The sequence below is a fragment of the Nannobrachium achirus genome (genome assembly GCF_963921795.1).
Source record: "Nannobrachium achirus genome assembly, chromosome: 19".
Taxonomy (NCBI): domain Eukaryota; kingdom Metazoa; phylum Chordata; class Actinopteri; order Myctophiformes; family Myctophidae; genus Nannobrachium; species Nannobrachium achirus.
In genome coordinates, this window is record NC_137826.1 from 44,220,097 (window position 1) to 44,245,684 (window position 25,588).

Genomic DNA, 25,588 nt, shown 5'->3' on the forward strand with positions numbered 1-25,588 from the left:
GTCATAAATCAGCCATGCCCAAATATAGATTTTACGGGTTTACATGCTTACTCAGTTATTCGTTATGTGAAAGTCCTATGACGTCTATGATATCTGACATCATCATACATACATTCCCTTTTATGCCCATAAATGGAGATCCCCTCTGTAGAACCAGCCACTGACATCACTGTAATGTCAGGGGAACCAAATCCCTTTTATGCCCATATATGGAGATCCCTGTGATGCCAGGGGAACCAAATCCCTTTTATGCCCATATATGGAGATATGGAGATCCCCGTGTTGCCAGGGTAACCAAATCCATTTTATGCCCATATATGGAGATCCCTGTGATGCCAGGGGAACCAAATCCCTTTTACGCCCATATATGGAGATCCCTTATGTCATCAATATTAAGCCCATATCTGTGAATATCTTTGGGTACCAGATGTCTCCATATATGGTTAAATGGTCCGATATACATCACTGGCCAGAAGACCAAGAAATGGTGCAACCTCGCCCTTTGCTTTTCTCCCTTAGGCATCTTACTGGTAGGTAGTTTAATGAGGAATGCAGTATGGTGGTACTGTAGGTAGGTAGTTATGGCCTTTGATGTAAGATTTTCACTTTCTAGGATAACTATATTTGCTATTCCCAGATGATGCCCTTTTAGGGTACCCCTCATGCCCATATATGGAGATCCCCAGGCTTTACTAATTAACATAAGTTTTATGCCCATATATGGAGATCATTGTCCCAATGTCATCAGATATATGGGCATAAATGGACACAGGCAAACTAGATGGGCTGTATGGATATCCAGATGTGTGATGTAAGTGTTTTATTCCAAATGTGGCACCCGACAGACATATTTCCAGAAACAAAATCCCTTTCATGCCCATATATGGAGATTTCTGATGTCATCAATCCCAGGCCCTGTAAAAAACATGGTTGCTATGGTAAACAGTTGGTTGCTAGGGTAAACAGTTGGTTGCTAGGGTAAGAAAACATGGTTGCTATGGTAAACAATTGGTTGCTAGGGTAAACAGTTGGTTGCTAGGGTAAAAAAAACATGGTTGCTGTGGTAAAAAGTTGGTTGCTAGGGTAAACAGTTGGTTGCTAAGGTAAAAAACATGGTTGCTATGGTAAACAGTTGGTTAGTAGGGTAAACCTTCAATGATTTTGACATCTTGTTACTAATCTGTCGGTAGATAATGCCGGTCTTATATAAGGGTCATTTGTGTACGGTGTGATGTCATACTGATGTCAGCAGTGTGACAGGAGATAAGCGACCAACGGTCGCTTATCTCCCGATTAGGGAGTCTTACTGGTATATCTGGCTTTGTGGCCTATACTTGTCCTTTCCTATCAAATGAACATGTTTATATTGGTGTGACAGTTTCAATAGTGGGGAAGGGACGACAGCGGGATTTTGGACCAACGTTCTACAATATTTCCTGTGGTTCACAGACATCCCGCTGCTTGCCATGCCTGAATAATAAAGTAATAAGGCCCAAGAGGCCGTGGTTCACCGTTTGAGTACAGCTAAGCGGCATTGTTAGGTACAACACGGTGCAGATTTCTAAAAGCAGCAATAATACATGGAGGCACACGTGTGTGCTTCGACCACAGTTGAGCAAAACATAATCAAGGACTAGAACTATCCATTTTAGCCACAGATGCGAGTCTGAAACAGACATGTCCAATTTTATGCGAGCGAAGGGTTGGAGCTTCCAGTTGGCTATATTCCTCTTCAGCCATGTATGAGTGACTGTGCCCATATAATGTCTCTATTAGGTGTCACCTGAATCAGGCCAGGTGTGTCTGCTTAAATTATCCATCAACCAAACTACATTTGTGCTTGGCCAGAGAATACACAAGCTCAACGTGCTGTAGCATACTATTAACTTTTTCTCTGCCATTTTAAACATAGCTGTAGTAAGCAGCTGCCAAATTGTCCTTACCTTTTAGCGTGGGCACGCGCACGCATCGTGCACAATCTGTGCGCGACTCATCTAGTAGACGTGTAGACTCGGTGACAAGCTTTCGAATACAAAAAACCCCATTGAAAAAGACATATCCGTTGCCACGCTGTATCTCTGCTTATCAGCCAGTGTTTACATGAAAAAGCATTGAAAAAAGCCAAATGTGCGCTATGGTAACACGTGGACACGTTCGCGCACAAAACGCACGATATGTGCGGGGATCATAATCCAGGCGTGTAGAGACTGGATCAAAGTTTTCAAACGCAAAAATCCGATTGAAAAACGAACGTTCCATCGCCCAGTAGCTTCCACTTCTGTTACACAGTAAACCAATGGAGGCGGGACTATGGCCCAGGCTCAGACTGGATACGGAAAGCTGGATCCGGTCCAGACCGGAAATGACCGGATACAGTTAGGGGGGCGGGCCTAAAGAGCCAGAATCAGCGAAAATCTGCGCTAATACTTTTAATCCTTTCATAATGATTAAAGCTAATTAAACTTTACGGGCTCTACGGGCATGGCAGCGCGGTACAGCGGGAAATCTACGGGCTCTACGGGGATCGCGAGGTATGAGTTAATATAGCATAATATTATTATATATTATTATACATTATAAGTTGAAACAGGCACACTTTAATTCTGCTTTTCCAAGACGTTTCGTGAGTACATTCTGTAAGACTTATTAGTTAAACTCGCGCCATGCAGAGCCTGACACATGAAAGAGTGTTGTCATTAGGTCGGGTCATTAGGCAACGGAGCAATTATTCCCATAAAAAAACTCAACCTAGTTGATTTCTCTCCGACTCTTAAACTGTTGGTGAGAGATGGAAAGTGCTTTGAGGCAGGTGCCAGATGCTAGGTAATGGCCGTGCGGTTAGCGGTTAGCAGTAGGTAGCATACCGGGGCTGATGGTCTCTCCTGGCACATTATTAATGAATGGAAGGCATATAATTCTTGCCTGACTGCGAGCGCCAGACATCTCACACTACGTTTCACTTCGGGATGAGAGTCTGAGATTACGGACGGAGATTCTACTTCGGCGTGGGCGGGCTAAAGCCTATTGACGTCACACACACACACACACACACATACACACACACACACACACACGCGACGGCGATGTGGCGTGACATTGCAAAAATACGTTATTTCTCATAACATATTATATGTCTGCATGTTTACGTTAGTGCAAAATGGTATTAAAACGTGAAGAAACGGCACTATTGCATCGTTTATTAAAATAATACGAGTCGAGTCTGACTCCGCCATGACAGTTTTCACGGACCAATCAGAGTCCACTAGACTCTCACGTGGGCAGAGGACACCAATCAGAGTCCACGAGCGTGTCTCACGTGAGCTCAAGAGCTCTGTTTGGAGGGGGCTGGGACCGGAGCAGCCAAACCACGTGCCCCAAGCATACAACCCTGATTGGCCCATTCAATGCGCCCGCTCTTCAGGCGCGCTCGAAATAGAATAAAATATGTGCAGCTTCAGTCCACACTACAAACCACCCACCAACAGGGGGTGGTGATGTGCGGACTGAAGTATCAGGCTAATATAATTCAGGATTATGCTCCACTGATCTGGTTTACTGTTCACCAGGATCAGTAACCTTTGGAATGGCTCCACATGCCCACACTTGTTGCTGTTCCAGACGGCCATAATGTCATGCTAATTTCTCACAGTTTCTCACTACACATTCATGTGAGCGGTGCTAGCCGCTCCAATACGTGGCTTTGTCTGTATGTCCACATTTGTGTATGTCCATGCAAAATGGACAGGCCATCAAATACTTATCACGCAACTGTATGACTAGACGTCATGCACGTCTATCCTGTGACGTCATGTCGGTCTATCATCAGCATCAGCACTGCTCCCTTCACACGGGTATGATTTTTTAATCTGATGCATTGTGATTGTCTATTGCATCATCTTTGTCAAATGCTAATTAATTCAAGAGCAGTATGCACTGAAACAACGTTAACGTTTGCGGTCTTTTGCTTGGGAGTTTCTCATTTGGGATTTTCCACCATGATGATTTGCTTTTTGGACAAGTACCCCGTACTGGTCTCATTAAATCATTTAGCTCAGTGCTGCAGCTCAACCCCCCCTTTCCAGTCTCTATAGATTCAGACTCAGAGGACAGCTGTAGTCAGTGGATGGTTTATTTTCAGTGGGGCTGTCTGCAGGTCAGTTTTTATAGTCATTTTTTTACAGTTTTACCCAAAAATGTGCTACTGTCTGTTACTGACTGGCGTTTCATAATTTTTTTGCTAACAAAGCGGACTCCATTGCCCCTCGAATCACCCCATTTGTCTGTGTGTGTCACAGTGTGGTTCACGGGCAGGGTGTGATTGTAACATATCTATGGGATGGCCGGGGTCTGTGTGTGCCTGTATTAATGTGGAATGTTTGCCCTGCCAGCTGCTTCCTGGATAACTGATGAGCTCCTCTGGGAACGGTGCTGGCCTACGCAATGGGTAACATGTGAATGGAGCAGGGGTAGGGGGAATAAACAGAGGAGATGCAATGTCTAGATAGCACTAGATAGATAGATAGATAGATAGATGTGCTGTCAAACGATGAAACTATATGGAATCTATGAAAAGGTTGTGGGGGTCCCTGCTTCATCTCTCTCTCAGCTAAGGGGTCCTTGGCCTGAAAACGTTGAAGACCCCTGCTATAGATACAGTAGATACAGTAGATAGACGTGACAGCGACTGCCCTCACTGATGCACATGCATGCAAGAACTCGCGCACGTAGGCATGCGCGCACACGCGAACCAATGCAGACATGTATTTAGATAAAGATAACGTTTGTACAAACAGTAGGCCTACAGTTCGTTAAGGCTTACCACATGCCCATGATGTTGACCTAAGCTGAATTTTCCTGTGTACACACACACACACACACACACACACACACACACACACACACACACACACACACACACACTGCTTGGAATTCCACAGACCTCATCTGCATAGATACATACAACGTACACACACACACACACACACACACACACACACACACACACACACACACACACACACACACACACACACACACACACACACACACACACACACACACACACACACACACACACACACACACACACACACACACAAAACAGACACACCTTTTTCCTGGAATTACTGCATATCTGCTCTGCTGAGGTGTTGGGGTCACTTGGTGTCAGGGTCTGGCATTCTTGAATATATAACTCATCCAGTGTGTTCCTTCCTTATTAGGAACACCCAGCAGCAGCAGACTGCCTTAACTGATTGACACCGTTGTCTTAATGGTAAAATTCGTACCATTCCTAATCTTACGTTTATTCTTCTGTGCTTGTTCTGCCAACTTTAGGTGTTTCCCCAACGGACCGAATGAGAAACCTGAGGTCTCCTATCCGGTCCCCCATCCCCAAGCTGGGCAGCCCCATCCCCATCCCCATGTCGCCCATGTCCGGCCTGCAGAAACTGCCTCAGTGCACGCGCTGTGGCAACGGCATTGTGTAAGTACGGTAGCCTATACTCAGGAGCTTGTGTTGTTTCCTTAAAAGTGATGAACCAGCCAACCTCAGTATCGTAGGGAACTCTCCTCTGTCGTAGAGCTTCCTGTCATTTAATAAAACGGTCAAAGGAAGCCACTTAGACCATGTGTGAACAGTTTAGCAAACAATGAAAAAAACCACACCGTAAATTTGTGAATTCATCCATTTGTAACTTGTGTACAATCAAATAGACCCATTGGTTGTACACTCGGTCCATTTGGTTACATTTTACACTCTGAGAGTTAAATTAAGTTAAGCATTAGCGCAACAGCTTGAAAGTTGTTCTCAAAACTTTTATACATTTCAAGGCCAAAGGCAGTTGTTGTCACTTTGTGTTGGTTGGAGCCTAATCCAACATGGATGTTTTATGCCCCCAAAGTAGAGGGCTGTAATGAATCGTAAAAACTCACACAGGCTTAGCGTGCCTGCCTTTTTTATTGGCCAAATAGAATTCACCCAGAATCCTAAAGGATACAAAGTGAGCATCACCCTCAAGCGAGTTCGACAAAGCCACAGTCTACTAAAAAGGATGAAAGGGTAATACCGTTTTGAAAATAACATTGCCTTTTCATTTATATTGGTGTTTGGGCATATTATCTTTATTGCCAAACTGTTATTTTAGGACCAAATTGCCGGCCATAAAGCATGCTATCAAAGCTCCCTGGGGCAATGTAAGGAACTTCCCTGGATCAGAAACAATGGGGGTACGTTGTACAGGAAAACATGCACTAACAGGTCTTCTTTCAACACCACTGGGGGGGAAAAACGATCTCCATGCGTAATTTTTAATCATTAAGCTGATCCCTACGCTACTCCCTTTCCCACAGACTCACACACGTGCACAAATGCACGTGCACAGTCAGGGACACGTGCACACGGATACAACAACAATCACACAGACGTGCTCCTGTTCCTATAGAGTGTGCCAATGGTGACGCAATTGTTGTCGTAGAGCAGCCATATTTTGGGTCAAACACAGGTGTTTCAATTGTTTGATTGGCATATAACTATTATGATTTACTCCAATCAGAACACCTGTGTTTGACACAAAATATACTACAGGACTACAATTGGCACACCCTATACATTTACACATGTGCACTCACTCTCATGCTGCGCACACACAAAACAGGTACTGGTAGTGGTAATCCCCCTGCTTTAAAAAAAGCACTTGCAGGTGAGGTAAACAGTAATGTCATGACGCACGGCAGCTAGCGCTTTACACACGCTAACAAGAGAGCGTTGTGGGAGAGCTCACCAGGCACAATGAGCCTGTTCAGTTCCTGGAACATTTACACGGTAGTTTAACACCGGTATAGGGCACCAGTCTTATGTTTTATACCTCACATAGCGGGGCTGAAGGGTGAACATCTTTAAAAACTTTATGGAGCCAGTGCTATAGCCTGCACGCTGGAGAAGTATTAGGCTTGTAACCAGCGGTCCTTGAATGTCTGGATCAACAAGGAACGTCTGGATTTCGGAGGAAGTCGAGTAAATGAGGGACCTCTCCTTCAACCCCCTACTGTTCTCATGCCCTCGGCCAAGGCTGGGCCTCCAAATGCACCAGAAGATGGGGGGGGCAGCCTGCTCAATGCACAGTTCTGACATCAAGGTTATTTGGGTTCATGTTAGGTTAATTAGGTTTGGTGTTGGGTTAAGGTTAGGGTAAGGGTAAGGGTTTGGTGTTGTATTGAGGTTAGTGTCCACATGGACATTGTTCCCATTTCTCCATGTCAGCATAGTTGCAGTTCAATTAAGCACTCAGCAGACACCAAATTTGACTTTGGCATTGAATGAAGCTACAGTAAGACAGGAATGTGATAGGAATCGTTCAAATTGTTATTTGCTTACAGCCGCGATAAAAGTAAATTCTATAAATGACATCAGTGTTGAATAAGCATGTTATTCAATTAACCAAAGCAGTCCTGGTGAGCTGATGCGTACAGTAACCGTCTCTTCTCAGTAAGAATCTTTATCAAGAGCAGGCTCTTACAACATTGTGTATTATTTGCATTTTGCTGTATGACATAAACTACTGTGCAACACATTTAGTGCAGCTGACATCACTGTGCATATTTTTCTGTCTATCCTCAAACATTTTCATGTCAAGAACTCCCAAATAAAATGTATATGTATTTATTTAGCAGCGAACTCCGATTCATTAAAATGCATTAAAAGGTAGCAGCTCTATGTGCACTAGGTCTAGGTCTATTCAGTACAGATGGTGTGGGATTGGGACACTCAAAGTTTTGTAGCCCTCATTCCATCGGCTAGAGCCTTCTTTTATCGCAACAGTTCACTCTTTTATCAAAATAGTTCACAAATCTTGCTGCTGTGTTCGCACATTGTTGTATTTCTCCCATGTAGTTATGGGAGTTCCACACATCATTGGTCCTGTTTTCAAACTCACTTTGGGTGTGTGTAATCTGTGGGAGAAACCGCTCTATTTCTTCCTCTTTTAGCTGACACTCCATGCTGTTTTCTCTCCATTCAGGGGCACCATCGTGAAGGCGAGGGACAAGCTCTACCACCCCGACTGCTTCATGTGTGACGACTGCGGCATGAACCTCAAGCAGAAGGGCTACTTCTTCATCGAGGAGAACCTGTACTGTGAGACCCACGCCAAGGCTCGCGTCCAGCCGCCCGAGGGCTACGACGTGGTGGCCGTCTACCCCAACTCCAAGGTGGAGATCGTCTGAGATAAGACACAGAAGCCCCCGCTACGCTGCAGATATGGGGGGTGCTCAAATATGGGGGAATGCCATGACGTCACTATAGGCCACATCTATCAAAAGCGGGAATGGTGATCTTGAATGAGACTTATAATCAGGTTGAGAAATGAACCACTGGCCAAAAGGTGGTTTGTTTTTTGCCGTAGCTGACAAGTGTGACAACCCGAGTCAACATATTTGTCAAGTGGCTGACGATTGGAGGTCAGCTAAATCCAGGTGGACAGTTAGCAGCCAGCTTAAATGTCATGGTCATGTTAAACTGACTTTAAATAACCCTGGGTCAGCATTCCCAGATTAGCTTGATAAATGAAGCCCATTGAATTTAACTCCATAGGAAATGTGACTTCGGTATATCGAGAACATTTTGAAATAACAGTGTAAGATTCTGACCGTCCGACATTCAACAAAACTGACAACTATCAAATGAAACTGACAACTACCCCTCATCTCTCAATCTATGTGTTTACATGCATAGTACATTAGGTCATAACATCTGGTAACATCTTCGGAGAACATACAAGTACAGTATCTGCAACAAACAGTACAAGGTTTGCCGATTGTAGCCCAATTTCCTCCATATCACAGCCACCTGTATATTCAGATTTGAAATAATCCAGCCGACTACATATGAAGATGACTTTAGACATTATACATGAGATATGGTATTTACATCCACCAGCTCTGAAGCAAAACACTCTAGAACAATATGCCTTAATACACTACAGTGTAACTCAGTAAAAAAAAGGCCCCATTCATGCCTTTCCTCCTGCATCTACATGTACAGTATGCTGCATTTGTGTTGTTGACAGATATCTCTCAACCAACTGGTTAACCATACAGAAAGATCCAATTCTGGAGGCATTGTGTCAGCAGCATGCAGTAAACAAGTATACATTCTACAATGGCTTCATTTGCTTAGGGCAGGAGGATGAGATATACAGTAGAATACTGTATGATCTTCTGATAAGAATGTTAACTTGCCCTGCAGTTCTAGTGTGATAAATGACAGGAGGAGTCATTTCTTTCCTACTGTATATTCTAATTCCTCCAGACTAACTTTACACATGGATAATATCGCGCAGGCTCTAGTGCAGCAGCAGAGTGGGTTACAACATCAACTTTTGTTTTATAAAAATATATCTCTTGTACATCAGTAGTTGTTACATTTGCAGGCTACGGCGTGTTTCGTTAAATTGTGAAATGTGTTGCACTCACACATGTAATACCTTTTTTTTGTGGATTTGGGTTTCATTTACATGTATTCACTTTACTACAGGTTTTCGTTTGACTTATAATACTAAACCGGGGATAGATTTCTGTGTCCATATAACTCATGTATCAATATCATTTCTCATTCAAGTTAGAAAATAAGCAATAACATCATCAAACAGGCCTATCGTTGTATGATTCGAATGATGATGCTTGGAATGGTGGTATGTTTTAGGCTCATAATGACTATGACAAATGCCTTCAGTCACATTCAGTATGAATGACTTGCTTTGTATGACCTGAAAACATATTGGAGATCACTGAGACACCCACAACAATGTGTAATAACTGTGTAACCACTGCATGTTCGAAAATAACCTGTAAGCTTGCTCCTCAAAGGGACCACAGCAACAAACAAAAAAACAGGGAAACATGGGAAATGTGTTTTGAATGATTAGACAGCATACAAGAGCAATCTGCATATTTTCACTAAAAGGCGAAGCATCTCCACTATGGTTTTATAAATAATGCAGATGACATAATGACATTTGCAACGTGTATTATTCAAACCATCTCCGATGCGATTTATGAGAGGTCCTACGTTACGGCTTCAGAGGTTGAAGAAGCGTGACATTTTCTCAGTTTCAGACTTCCTTTTGGGTCACGCACCTGACCGAGAGAGGAATTCAAACCTCCGCCCCGCCCGACAGCGGAGAGTTCCAGTATAAAGAGAGAGAGAGGCGAGCCAGAGTTCAGTGAATCTGTTAAAAGGCATTCCAGGTTGACACCAATATGCTCTCCGCCACCCGTGGCAGCTTTTAAAGATGGCCAGTGCAGATCTGGGACGTGAGACAAGAGCCATGGAAAACCAATGGAAACTCGTAAAAAAAAAAAGAAGAAAAATCCACTGCCTAAATAGCATGTGGGAATAATATTAATTTTGTTTAGAGGGCATTTTTGGACGAATATACGGAGACATAATTAATACTGTTCTACCCGAGAGGAAAGGAAAGACGTTTGGATCTGTGTTTTCGTTTTAATTCCCTTTCTAATTCTGAGTGACGTCGTCTGGTCACAGCCAAGTCCAACCAACCAGATGTAGCACAGATTCAAACATTTCCTACAACAGTGCAGTGCAGAGGTGTCGTGTATGGTTGGGGCTGAGTGCGGATATATGCTTTTTGTCTAGAAATGAAAACGGTTGCCGCGTGTCCATGTTAGCAGCAATTGTCATACTGAAGTGCGGACGGGGCTGTCAATCTTGGTTTGTTGTGAACGGTGAAGCAACATGGGTGAGGGAAAGAGTGGTCTTATTCCTAATGTTAGACATTCTTTTAAAATCTGTGTTTCTGCTTTTTTCATTTCGATTATACACATTTTGCAGTGCTTGATATCCATTTTGTTATTAGATATCTGAAGTGGTGCAAAATGTATAGCTGCTGGTATGCCAACGACAGTAGCTCTCTCTTTGTAAATTATGTGATGTGAGATTTTATGACTATATTGGGTCTTCTTGTCTCTTAAGTATTGTACATATTTGTTTTGTGGTTGCTTTAACACATACAGTAACATGTCACTCACATGCCATCACCTGTCCTGTGTTCTTTAAGCAATTTCTGTGTGCTTTATTTTTTCATATGAATCCTCTTCCTCGAGGCTAACTTATTGTTATTGTTATTTTACCAACACGTTTTTTTTAGTTTTTGGTTCTGGTTCTTCATGATTGCAATTTTTTAAGATTTAAATAAAGTGAGAAATGCATTAAGATTAAACCTGAGCCTGCACATTATTTGCAGTCTTCTTTCCTTTGTACTTGTAAAATTATAGAGCTGCAATTTGTCTTTGTCCTCCACAGACTGACTGCGAAAATAGCCGGGGATTCGATTTATCTGCGTTTTCCCCAGCTTTGACATGGCAGATCCCTCCCACAGCGCGGCCCTGTCAGCCCACCTGCCCCAAGGTTGCATCTCCGGCAACTTAAATCTCTATCGACATCCACTTCACGGAGGCCCCCAAATCTGAGTGTAGAGTTGCCATGTCACAGAAGCAGACTTGTTTTCATATAGCGTTGTTTGCCTCTCTTAACACCACTCTAATGAGCCCTCGGAACGAAGAAGTATGTTGTGCTTGGATGTGCAGTGACCTTGAAACGGTTATACTGTACATGAAAATGTAAGGGTATGAGGTAATACACTCCCCCCCACAAAAAAAGGTCTCAACCCAAATTTAAAATAAGCTAAAAAGAAACAACTGTGCTACTAATGTCTATACTCAGAGCTTGAGGAGATCGTTTTTCACGGCACCATGAATGCGTGGACGTTAATCACCTTTTTTGTTTTGCCTGCTAGCTCTGACAGAGTTACTGAGAACTGGGTCAGGCCGCTGGAGTAACACTGGACTCATACAGTTAGTGTCAGGACAGAGTGCCATGCCTGTGCATCATACAGTTGTGAAGTCTTGGCACAGAACCAAGGGGTTTTCTTGTAATGGGGAACAGGAGGCGAGAGGCCACCTCATACGCCATTAAATGTCTTTGCGCTTTTAATAATGGCTAATTCACCAACCACACTGTGACTGCATACACATTATAGTGCCAGGGGAAAGGGGGGACAAGGGTGAGAGAAGCCCAGTCAGAGAGAGAGAGAGAATGAGAGCAAGAGAGAGAGAGAGAGAGAGAGAGAGAGAGAGCAGGGGTGTCGCACCAAATTCTGGGCCCTGGGTACAAGGATTTACTGCGGGCTTGTGCTTTAACTGTTGAAAAATAGCAGATATACACTCGGTGCCTCAAAGCGTGGCCGCGCAGCGAGCTTGTAGATCTGCTATTTTTGAAAAATCGTGAACATTTCTGAAAAGTCTCTGAATATTTCAAATCCTTCTAAGGTTTTTTGAAAAACCTATGTTTCTATGTCAGTGGTGCTCAAACCTTTTCATGTGAAGGACCCCCAAAATTATATTTATTTGGCCATGGACCCCCATCTCAAAATATTTAGTTCCAGGGACCCCCTAGAAGCAAGATTTGAGTTACAAATGTTTGCTTAAAAAATACATATTCAAAGATTTGCACAAATTTTCACAACTTAAAAAAATATAGCAGATCTACAAGCTTGCAGCGCTGTGAGCTTGTTGATCTGCTATTTTTCAATAGCTAAATTATAAAATATAATAATAATTAAGGCCCCTCCTTGGGCGCTGGTAACTCAGTCCCACTCTCCAAGAAGTCCCACCCCCAAGAAGCAAGATTTGAGTTACAAACGTTCGCTTCAAAAATACATATTCAAAGATTTGCACACATTTTCACAACTTAAAAAAATATAGCAGATCTACAAGCTTGCAGCGCTGTGAGCTTGTTGATCTGCTATTTTTCAATAGCTAAATTATAAAATATAATAATAAATATAGCTGCAAGCAGCGATAAAGTGGCCAAGGCATAAAAAGCAGGAAAGCAAAAAGGCATCAAGAGAAAGCAAAGAAGACATCAAAGAAAAACTAGAAGCAGTGTTCTTCCGAACAGGACTCCGGCAGGTCAGGTAGGTTTTTTTTGGCCTAGTGGTCAACCATCCGTATACCAGGCACAGGCACTGACCACTACACTACGGCAGTCACACATAATGGACCTGTCATTCGCGTTTTAGCCGTTTGGCATAGTCCTCTGCCATACTGCCGAGTTTCGTAAAAAGCGACTGCACGGTCTAGCCGCTAGAGAAAAAGTGGCGGAATAATAATAATAATAGTGATGAAGTCCAATAACAATGAGTGGCCATTTGCCACTTCGTGGCCTTGGCCACTAATTAAGGCCCCTCCTTGGGTGCTGGTAACTCAGTCCCACTCCCACTTGGAATTCAATGTTAGCCAATTAGATAGAATATGATATCTGACAAATCTGTCATGATTACATCACTGTAGAGATACTGTGTACTGATTTGTGTGATTTTCGGATAAAATCTGAAGGAGTAATATCGAAGAATGTGTTTTACATACTGTAAGTCGGCCTTCTGGTGGCGCTATAAATGGCAGATGTGAAAAATGCAGGGCACAGGTTTTTCCTTGGCCTCTGGGAAGTGTGCATACAAAGTTTTACACTAATCGGTGGTTATAGGTAAAAGCATAAATTGTCCTCTACACAACATGTATGCAAAAGACTGTAGGCCTATATGCAACAGACATAAAAAAAACTGTGATACTATGCACCTGGACAGTTTGATGATGTACATAGTAAGCCTTGCTGAGCTATGAATCGGCCAGGCTATGAATCTCATAGGGCAGGAGCCTATCTCCTGTTTCTGTAGCGTAAGGCAGCTTGATGTACAAGTACACCCCCCCTGGACATGACGCTAGTATGTCGTAGGGAGTTATAAATCTAACCCTTGATGCTGAGTTTCAAGCAGGGAGGCACAAGATTTTTTAGAATCTTTGGTATGACGCGACCCGGGTTTGAACCCAGATCTCCCATTCTCAGGGAAGACATTCAAACCACTATGCCACTGAGCTGGTACATGATATCATTGCAATCCTTGGAAATCACAACATAGGTGTAGACATGACAGTTTGTATTATAATGCTTGTTTCAGGATTTATGATGCAAAATACATTATTTAGTAATGGCGGATATTAAAATACGCATCAAGGGGGGTTGGGGGACATTTTTAGGAAGGCTCCATATCAGACATTGTTCAAGGAACCAAACTGTAAAGTCTACCAAATGTCATGGTTTTATGCTTATACAAACCCCAGGCGGGATTGCGGTCCAACGAGCTTTTGCATGAAAGGCATATGCCCTGACCATTACACTAGGCAGCCACAGGATCTGTTAACCATGTTTGTTTAAAAAAAAAAGTTCTATGTAGGCCGAGTGCCTTGATTTTATTGATTTCTTTTTTATATTTTGGAGGCTTGGGGTGAAATCAATGTAATCTGAGTATTTCTGACATTTTTGAGTGATCATATTTTCTTTTCCTCAGAACAGAAAAAAAAACAGCCAGTAGAGAAGGGCTCATTTTAAACATGAACGTGATCTGGAGTTAGATCAGACGTGTCAACATATGCACATGCCATGGGCATCCAGGATGTTAACATCAACTCAACCCGACGTGGGGTTTGAACTGCCAACCATCCGCATACCAGGCACAGGGACTGACCACTACACTACGGCAGTCACACATAATGGACCTGTCATTTAAAAAAAAAAGAAAAGAAAAAAGAAAAAGTTTCATGTAAATCTACAGTAGTTGTGGGGCTCATTTTAAACATGAACATGATCTGGAGTTAGATCAGACGTGTCAACATTGAAGAGTTTGACATATGCACATGGCATGGGCATCCAGGATGTTAACATCAACTCAACCCGATATGGGATTTGAACTGACAACCATCCGTATACCAGGCACAGGCACTGACCACTACACTACGGCAGTCACGCATAATGGACCTGTCATTTTCTTTAAAAAAGAAAAGAAAAAAGAAAAAGTTTCATGTAAATCTACAGTAGTTGTGGGGCTCATTTTAAACATGAACGTGATCTGGAGTTAGATCAAACGTGTCAACATTAAAGAGTTTGACATATGCACATGCCATGGGCATCCAGGATGTTAACATCAACTCAACCCGATGTGGGGTTTGAACTGACAACCATCCGTATACCAGGCACAGGCACTGACCACTACACTACGGCAGTCACACATAATGGACCTGTCATTTTTTTTAAAAAGAAAAGAAAAAAGAAAAAGTTTCATGTAATGTACTTGACGCCTTCTTTCAAAATGATATAGCGCCCCCCTTTGGCCAATTGGGGTAAGATTGGTTTCAGTGATATTTGGACTAACCCTCTACAGTAGTTCATCATGAAAATTTTACTTTGCATGTATGTTTTAGAGGCAGAAGAATAATTTGCATAAAACTTGCAATATTCATTGAATTATTAAACAAGCATGTTTAAATTTTTAAAAAATCCGATCTGACAGATCTTTAGATATTGGTCCAAAGTTCATGTAAAAAAAGTTCCGTGCACGTGACGCGAAAGTTCCGGAATAAAAGCGGGTTTAAGTGTTTTACAAACTGCTCAAAATGGCAGAAAATCTAAGGATGGAGCGTACTTAACAAAGACACAGATGGCTTCCGCTTGAGTCAAGGCACGTGTGTAACCAAGTTGCATGTCTTCAAACGAAACGAGGCATGACTTATGCCCCTTTAAAGTTTGAGTTTTCAAACGCTTCGTATAGCGCCCCCCTTTGGCCAATTGGAGTAAGATTGCTTTCAGTGATATTTGGACTAACCCTCTACATATTTGCCAAATGCCATGAACGTGTCACTTTGCATGTATGATTTAGAGGCAGAAGAATAATTTGCATGAAACTGCATTATACAGTGAATTATTAAAAAATAATGTTTCGCTTTAAAAGAAATCCGGCCGCTGTGCGATGACCGTATTGGTCCAAAGTTCATGTAAAAAAAAGTTTTGCGCACGTTACGCGAAAATCCCAGGAGGAGATAGATTTTGACTGTTTTTCATATAATTCAAAATTGTGGGAGAAGTAAAGGTCAGAGGTCAAAAGTCAGAGCGTAAAAGTTGTTCGGCATGAGGAGACGCATAAGTGTATACAGGTTTCATTGCTGTACCTGAAACAGGGCATGAGCTACACCAGTTCAAAGTTGGCATTTTTCAAAGGCTTCCTACAGCGCCACCCTTTGGCCGATTGTTGCGAGCTTCGCGCTTTAGCCGTTTGGCATAGTCCTCTGCCATACTGCCGAGTTTCGTAAAAAGCGACTGCACGGTCTAGCCGCTAGAGAAAAAGTGGCGGAATAATAATAATAATAGTGATGAAGTCCAATAACAATGAGTGGCCATTTGCCACTTCGTGGCCTTGGCCACTAATTAAGGCCCCTCCTTGGGCGCTGGTAACTCAGTCCCACTCCCCAAGAAGTCCCACCCCCAAGAAGCAAGATTTGAGTTACAAACGTTCGCTTCAAAAATACATATTCAAAGATTTGCACACATTTTCACAACTTAAAAAAATATAGCAGATCTACAAGCTTGCAGCGCTGTGAGCTTGTTGATTTTAAATTATAAAATATAATAATAATTAAGGCCCCTCCTTGGGCGCTGGTAACTCAGTCCCACTTCTCCCCCCCCTTGTGACGCCCCTGGAGAGAGAGAGAGAGAGAGAGAGAGAGAGTGAGAGAGAGAGAGAGAGAAGAGGAAAGAGTGTGACGAGAGGGAGGTCTACAAAGTTCTGGTTAATGGAGCAGTGATGTGGTTAACGTAGTGGCAAACAGTTACTTCATTGAACGTCTTTGAGGAATCAACTTTACACGCATTTGTTTAATGTTTCCCATATGCATGACATTTGTGTTAGCTAGGCTGCCAGTCTCCAGTCAGTCAGCAAACGGTAGCGTGACAAGCTATGTAGGCAAGCAACTGAAGCAAGCACATACAATACTGCACTTATACAGTACGGCCAAATGTCTGTTTGTCATCGCAGTCATTAACCACATGATCCCTAGCGTCCCTATTCTGGACTACATCATATAGGGGAACATTGGGGGAAAAATGGATGAACATTTGCCAAAAATAGCAGATCTACAACTACATCATGACACGCTGTCATGAATATCCTGTAGGTAGGCCCAGGTTTTCAGTGGTTAAGAAACATAATGAGTCTCCCCAATCCATGTTGAAACTATTCATATGAGGGTATCACGGTCGAGGTGACGGTGTTGATTGAGAGATAATAAATTGATCTAACACAATTTCCTGGCAGCTACTTACTGTGTGCACAGCACATGAGGTCAACTCGCAGATCTCCAGTACAATAAACGAACAGAGAAGACTAGAGATGAAGATAACAAAATCGAGAGGGCCTCTTAGCTGCATGGAAAGAATTATTGTACTGTAGCTCCAGAGGTTCAGCTTGTGTCACAGCAACTATAAACATTTATTCCAATCTAAAGATAAACACGTTTATGTTGCCTAGTAACAGAGGCCGTTTGGCTCTATGGTCAGTAATATCGCCACCTTAAACTCTAGTCTAGTGGATTGTTCATCTGTAAACACAAAGAAGTCTTGTACTGGGAAAGCTTCATATACAGTACTGTAGCACAACAACTCAGCATACCTGGGAGTGGGACACATTTGTATTTGCAAGAAATCCTTAGTGTTACAGTAGCTTAGTTATCTAGCTTATTGCAAAAGAAGCAGAAAAGTGTGCCACCTTTACTTTCATCTCCAGTGATCACCTAAATGTTGTTCCTGCATATATTGTAGGGCCTACACATCAAAGTGGGTAAAATGACCATTTTGAGATTCTATGTACAGTGGGTTCGGTTGGCTTAACAAGATTATCGAAATAAAGCGGATAAAAGCGCCAAACTTTTTTTGAGGCTTCTTTAGGACCTAACGATGGATTTTAACCTTGGGTACCAAACTTTATTTTGATGTTTACCCATAGAATTATCCATATCAAGTTGGGCTCCCATCGACTTTCTATACAGGAGGAAAATATCCAGAAAGAAATCAGCTTTAAGTAGGATGTGAGGGGTCTAACTAAGGGTTTGTCATGATTCTGAATCCATTGCAAGCATTTGTCTTGCACAAAAAACTTTCATTGGGCTAGAAATGGCCCCACAAAACGATGGTTTAGTGATGAGTCATAATTTTTCACAGTTTTTTGGGTGTTTTGGGGGGCCTCTCTCTCTCTCTCTCTCTCTCTCTCTCTCTCTCTCTCTCTCTCTCTCACACACACACATTTTAACAATGTATTCATGTCCACATAAAGGAGAGCATACAAGGACACAAATATGAAAGGTACAGTTAAGGTTACATTCACAAAACCATAGCATATGTCTTCATGATACAATAAACATGTCACTCGGTACTCTATGGGCATAATTAACAGCGTCTCCGTCATATATGTGGCGGCTGCCAATAATAGCAGAGACAGCGCAATACTTTTCCAGCCTTTTGTGCTGTCTGGCTGTCTTATTTCTCACACACACAAGGTATTTTCATGTTAATGAGGCTAACATTTATATGTATAATGCAGTGAACCCACATTTTATTTAATAAGTTTTGTGTTGTTAGATTACAGAAATCTTCAGCTGTCTCTATATTGAGCCTGTCACTTCATTCATTCATTCATTCATCAAGGCCTATGTTTTTCTTTTCAAAAGTAGAAAATGGCCAGTCTACAACATGTCAATGTGAGCTTATAGATAGCCATATCTATGCTACTTTCACACAGTCTTTGAAAAGAACTTTGAAAGTATAAAATACGGGGCTCAAGTGCTTAAAGCAGTTTAGTTTACTCCACTTCAAGAATCGTCCACTTCAAAAGCCTCTTTGGGATGGAGAAGAAATATAAAGCGTGCACAGTGCAGTCTGGAAGACATTGACTGTGTGTGTGGTTAACAGGCATGTAGGCCTAGCAGTCCGGCTTACTCATCCTGGACTCTCTCTCTCCTCCAGGCATGTACACATAATAGACATCAAAGGGGGCTTGAGCTCTGTCCTTTAATTCGTCTGTAAAAAGTGCCCTCTCCGGACCATAAATGCAGTTTTTACTATTGGGTGAAAGAAATGCAAATGCCCTCTTTCCATGCCATACCTGAAGGCAGCATTCAAGAGAATTGCCTTGTCCAAACTCTCTTGAACTTGAATGCAGCATCTTATGAAAGAATTACCCTCTCTGTGTAGAAATCCATGCCGTTACATCTCCAGTATTGACTTGATTATGTTTAGTTCAGTGTCGTATCACGCACCGGAAATAGCCGACCTCCAAGCTCACAACGCGTCGCGCTGCGACGCATTGTGAGCTTGGAGGTCTGCTATTTCCGCTATTTCCACCAAAAGGCCCTTTTAGAAATGGCAGCCCCTGCCTCTCTAACATTCTCTGCACGTCCCTGCTCTCCTGCATAATGAATGAGACTGATGGAGTCTGAAGGAATGCTGCTGCTCTGGCACTTCATCTGGATGTCAGACAGGCTTTTTATTTCTGCTGATGGCAGCTGACCGTCAGCTGGGATCTGACGCTCTCGTCCAAGTTCAAAACCCAAAGTCAATTCTCATATTTCATACAGTGTGCTTCTTTCAGTCTGTCACACCTGCACCTCTCTTGTGCTCACAACAGAGAGAGCACATAGCTTTTTATCCCCCTCCCCCCCCACCCAGCATATTCTTTCTCTCTTGCACTTTGCTCATATGGTACCTTGCACTATAGTTACCAGTGGTGGTGGGTGCCCACACACCAAAATACCTAGAGTGGAATCCGCCAATGAATTTCAATGAGAATGGAGTGTTTTTTGCAGAAATCCTCTACTGGCAAAAAACGCTCCATTCTCATTGAAATGCATTGGCGGAACGCGGATTCCACTCTCATAGGTATTTTGGTGTGAGGGCACCCTTAGGCTGCACCCACACCAAAGTGCCTATGAAGGTGCATTCCCCATTCTGCCAATGTATTTCAATGATAATGGAGCAGTTTCATGCCAATAGAGGATTTCTGCAAAAAAAAAAAAAAAAAAAAAAAAAACTCTTATTGAAATGCTTTGGCGGAATGGGGAATCCACTCTCATAGGTATTTTAGTGTTGGTGCAGCCTTACAAGTAAAAGTCCAGAATTCAAAATGTACTTTAATACAAAAGTATTGGCATCAAAATATACAAGTACCAAAAGTAAAAGTACTCATTATGCAGAATGTCCCATTTCAAGTTTTCAAATGTATAAAAATCATTCGATCGGCTACTTTCAAATGACTGACATTTATATAGGGCTGAAGTGGTTAATGTATGTTTTGTAATAATAATCAATCTACAAAGTAACTAGTAACTAAAGTTTTTCAATAAATGTGGTGTAAAAGTAAAAGTATTGGAAATTCAACTAACACTCAAGTAAAGTACAAATACCTCAAAATTGCACATAGGCCTAACCTATAGTTAGGCCTAAATCAGAAATTAGCCTACAAAAACAAATATGTTGCTATATACTGTACATGTACTGTAAGCCCCTCCCATACACTAAAATGTGTTCCCGGCCTGAATGGGTTAAAGTAAATGTTACTTTCCACCACTGGGTTTGAACATAATGGTACCTTGCACTACATGCATGTAGTTACTATATATCCTAGTTGCTAAATGATTCCCCCAGCATTCTGTACTCTCTTCTACCAGTACCCTCTATAATCAGACCACACACACAGACCAGCATACACACAGCATTATTCTCCCATAATAGTCCATGCTCAAGGTATTTTTTTGGTACTTACTTTTAAGTAATCACTTTTTGATGTTTACTTTTTCTTAACTTGTATTATACACTGTTAGTATTAGCTTGTTTGTTAGTGGAAGGGCTCAGTGGCAGGGGACAGACAAGAGCAGAATTTGGGGGCCGAAAGATCTCTTTTGTATTTCCGGTGATAACTGACAACTTTTTGTTGTGTCTCAGGATATATAATCTCATAGGAGTACACACACAGACAGAAATCAAATGGCACGACAGAAGTAATAACATGCTGTCCACAGAGAGGCCCTTCCCTGACTGTGTGTGGCAGATTTATCTGCTGTGCATCAAATGGCTCCATGATGACCAACAGATGTGTAGTCAGTTAGTTAGGCCAGGTGTGACTCCTTAAACCAGACATCACCCACACCACATACATTGTTAGCACAGTCTACAGAGCGTGTCACACCAGCAGCATTTCACAGACAAAGTGACAAATAAAACCAGTAAGACTCCGTAATCCGGAGATAAGACCGCCACGTCACATACACAAACTTTAGAAGGCAATGGTAGCCAATCAGGAGGGAATATGGGAAATGGGACAGATCCACGTTGATGACATCACTTTAGAGATACTGTGTACCGCTTTGCGTGATGTTAGGACAAAATCTGTAGGAGCAGTGTCCAAAAATCTGTTTTGCAAATCTGTTTTGCAAATCTGGTGGCGCTAGAAGATGGCAATGTGAGAAATCAGGGCTGGGGGTTGTGATTTGCCACCCTTGGAGTGTGTGTGCAAAGTTTGGCATCGATAGGGCCAACGGTGGCAGAGATAGAGTAGGGGCAAAAGTTTGACGTGATGGACAGACAGGGACGGACTGGGACTAAAATTCAGCCCTGGCATCTTGGCCAGACCAGCCCCCACAACCAGCGCACGCGCAGATACTCTACCGACTCGTCAGGTCGAGGGCGGCACATATAAATACACAAGCTTTTAATACCACAACTTTTACCAACAACATAATGATAACTATACAACTACACAATCCATAAATTGTATAAGTTAGCGTACAGTTCTCACCACCAACAAGCAGAGTATGAACATGATTAGTGCCAAAATGTGTCAGAACTTTGGCTAGTTAGCTAATGAATGGAAAAGAAGCATATTGATCTGAGAATTGGACAAACAAGTTGTATTTGATTGCTCAATATGCAGTAGACTATAGGCTACTGTATGTTACTGTCTTTTTTTTTTTCTTTCTTTCTTTTTTTTTTTGGCCACCAGCCCCCCAGCTCCCTAGCCTACCAGCCCACCGGGCAAATGCCCTGTATGCCAGAAGGCCAGCCCGCCACTGTGGACAGACGGACGGACGGACGGACGGACGGACGGACGGACGGACGGACGGACGGACAGACAGACAGACAGACAGCCGGTGGAGCTTTTCATAGTAACTTGCGACCTGACGGTCGCAATAAAATCTGTCTTTTAGTTTTTCGTCTCTTTATCATAGCCTCTCTCCCTTTCCTGTCTCTCCGATTTCACTTGTGTTCTTTGTCTTTCTCACTGGCAGCAATTTTATACTCACAGCAAACACATTGGTAGTCAGCATGGTTGTATTGCCTTGCCCCTTTGGACGTTTGACGAGATGGAGTTATTTGATCTCCCTCTCTCTGTCTTCTTTTCTATTTTATCCTCTCAGCCTCCCTTCACTCTCTTTGTCTGGGTTGCATTGTTCTCTCATCATGGGTCCATACGGTACCAACCTGTTCGTTGTGTTTAAAAGCCGTGATTTGTGGGGTCATGTTGGATGTGAGACGGAGAAAACTGGAGTTGAGGGCTGCGCATACACAGACCAGAACTGCATTTCTGGCCGTTCCTCGTTAAGCCATCAATTGAAAACATATAACATAACTTTACCACAATGAAAAAACATAAAAGGACCATAACTGACTCACCAAATGATATTTCATCTAAGGGCCTCCTCACAGGGTATAGCACAACATTTCTGTTCCAGAATTGTTGGGTCAATAATGACAGGGCCAACAACAGAAAGATATATTTTCTGTTTGGCAACATAATGACCTTAACAGCTAAGAGAAAAGGACGGGACGTTTTGCAACCAAATTCCACTCCAATGACTCTGTCATAACAACATGGCAGCTCTTTGTCTGATGTCCACGTTACGTGCTGAACTGCATACAGAAATAATAGAACGTCCTCTAAGTGTGAAGCCACTTGGCAGCCATATTGTTATTGTGACCATTATATAAGAAAAGGATTTTGTAAAAGCGTACGCAGCAACAGCAAAGTTAGAAGATGGATGCAATAACTGCTGCATGTGTTGCCATACTGATTCATATAGCTAAAGAATACCGGATAGCAAGCTTTGAGCTGTTTTAATCTCATCTTAATCAAATAACTTTAAAAAAAAAGAAAAAGGCAAATTTAGAGAGTAAGGCTAGAGATTAAAGATTTACCATGTCTAGAGATTTTAGACAGCATGGTGGTGTGTTTGGTTCACATTACGTCATCCTCAAGCCAGAGTTCATTATAGATCACTAAGATCAGCGGTTGTGAATTTGATTGTTTGCAAGGCCCTTGTGTACCTCCACTGGAAGCCACTAGAGCTTCACAGTGTTTTGCTTGGCCGGGCCAAAGGGATGAAGCCGCACTTTGATTCTCATTAAAGCAGGATTTACTGAGAGACAGTCCCTGATCTTGAGACACCCACAGGGTGACCTCAGCCTGTCTACAGCTCCCAAGACAAGAAATTAATACTGGCGAGGAGGCAAGAAATGAATGTGGTTCTGTGCAGTTCAACGGCTGGAGGAATGGCGCTGACACTGCTAATGCGCCGCGTCTCAGCCGGGATGACCCGTCCTAAAAATACATCAGCTTTAGACCTAAGTTGTTCCACAAAAAGCCCTTTGTCGGTGTAAAAGAGAAGTGAAAGTCACATACTGAGCTCTATCAGCCATGCAGGGAAAGTCCACCCAGTGTTGATTTTGACAGCAAATTTAGATTTATGTAGTTTTAGTAATAGTCTTAGTAAAATTCTGTTTAGTTTTAGTCATCTGAAATGTTTTACTAATATACCACCAGTAAGACGCCTAAGGGCGAAAAGCGAGGTCGCGCCATCTGTCTATATGGATTCTGTCGTCTGACATCATACATATGCCCATATATGAAGAACCCTTTTATGCCGATATATGGAGATCCCTGCTCTGAGTATCTGACATCACTGTGATGTCACTTGTGATGTGATGTGTCAGGGGAACCACAGTATCAGGCGTCACAGACAGACAGAGATACGGTCAAGCTGTGACGGTTCACATACTAAACTGCGACCTACGGTCGCAAATACGATTTTAGTAGACTAAATCTACAGTTGATTGAGTCGACTGTAGATTTTTGCGGGTCTTGATGGCGTCATAATGCCTGATTTTACCCTTGGTTGCATGCTGAAAATAGCCGATCTACAAGCTCAGAAGACGTTGCCTTGAGATTGTAGATCTGCTATTTTTCAGAGCAGATAAAATGGCTTTTAGTTCTGGATCTATTTTCCACTAGTCCCTCCCTTACATTTTAGTTGTTAGTATATTTAGTCTTAGTTTTAGTCATCATAGCTTAGTTTTTATATAGTTTTTGTCAGTGAAAAAAGGTAGTCGACGAGCATTCTTCGTCATAGTTTTAGTATAGTCTACTAAATCAACGCTGAGTCCACCTACGCATTTTATTGTTCACATTCCTTCACTGTGGCATGCTGACTTTATTCCTCTATCCTGGAAATGAAACACTCCACAGGAATCGCACAAGGCGTTTGGCAGGGGTGTAAAGGAACTAATTACACAAGTACTCTCATTAGTGTAATTGAGTAGCCTTTTCATGTTCAAGGTTCGAGGTTTCTTTATTGGTACATACCAGTATTAAGAGTATAATTATTTTGTCATGGTTCCTCAGACGTTGTACTACAAGATTGTGACATGTGCTTGTACCAAAAATCTGTAAATTATCTACTTTTACTATAGATTTAAAACATGTTTAATGCTTTTGGAAATTAGTTATTCAAGATTAAAACTTAAATATTTGTATTATTACAACATATGCGAGTACACAAGTATTATTTATTTGGTTTCTAAAATATTCATAGTGCTTTGAACATCTTTTCCATCATACAGTAGGTTTGGAGAAATCTTTCTTTAAAGAAAAGCTTGAAGATCACAGATCTTCAAATCATGGATTTTGAGAAGGATTGATTGGTATAGGACATATACATTCATATTGATATGGTGACCATACAGTATATAACTGAGTAACTGAGTAACTGTTACTCATAGTAGTCACAGCAGCTTTGGAGTAGTTTTCATGTAACTTATGTCTATTTGAGCAATATTTAAGTAGCAAAACTTCTACACAAGTATGATTGCCAGCTAGCCCTGGCATTTGGTTTAGTGAGGTGCCATGGCTTCCAAAAATCAGATCTACAAGCTCACAATGGCTATTTTCGGGGTTAAAATCCAGCAATAGACGAGCTACAGTACCTACAGTATCTCCAAGTCTCCAAAAATATGCAACGCACCTTAAATTCTCGGTCAAAATAATAGTATGTAGAAATAGAACCAAACGTATAGATTACATTTAACAGGCATGTCAGCCCTCACCAAAACGGTAGGTTCCGTACGGAACCATTGTTTACTTAGATATGGAAGGATGACCTCCCACTTGGGTAATGACGCCCCCTGGCGATCATTCAGAGAAACTACTTCAGCTCCCGTACTAACGTAGGTAGGAAGGGCCTGTCACTCAAACCGGAGTGACCCGCCTCCAGGCTATATAAGCCCCCGGAGGCGGAAGTAACATCCTCTTAATACCACTCTCTGCCACATTCAGTGAAACAGAGGGGCATTACGTGGGAGGTC

At 42.3% G+C, this 25,588-nt stretch overlaps 1 protein-coding gene across 1 annotated transcript in view; it reads left to right on the forward strand.

Moving 5' to 3' along the window:
- Window positions 1-11,140, forward strand: part of pdlim4 (PDZ and LIM domain 4) — a 78,149-nt gene extending 67,009 nt beyond the window's left edge. The window contains exons 6-7 of the mRNA XM_080748521.1: window positions 5,338-5,485; window positions 8,019-11,140. Of these exons, the coding sequence (XP_080604647.1) occupies window positions 5,338-5,485; window positions 8,019-8,223 (353 nt within the window). The 3' untranslated portion in view covers window positions 8,224-11,140. The remainder of the gene's footprint in view (window positions 1-5,337; window positions 5,486-8,018) is intronic.
- Window positions 11,141-25,588: the final 14,448 nt, after the last annotated feature.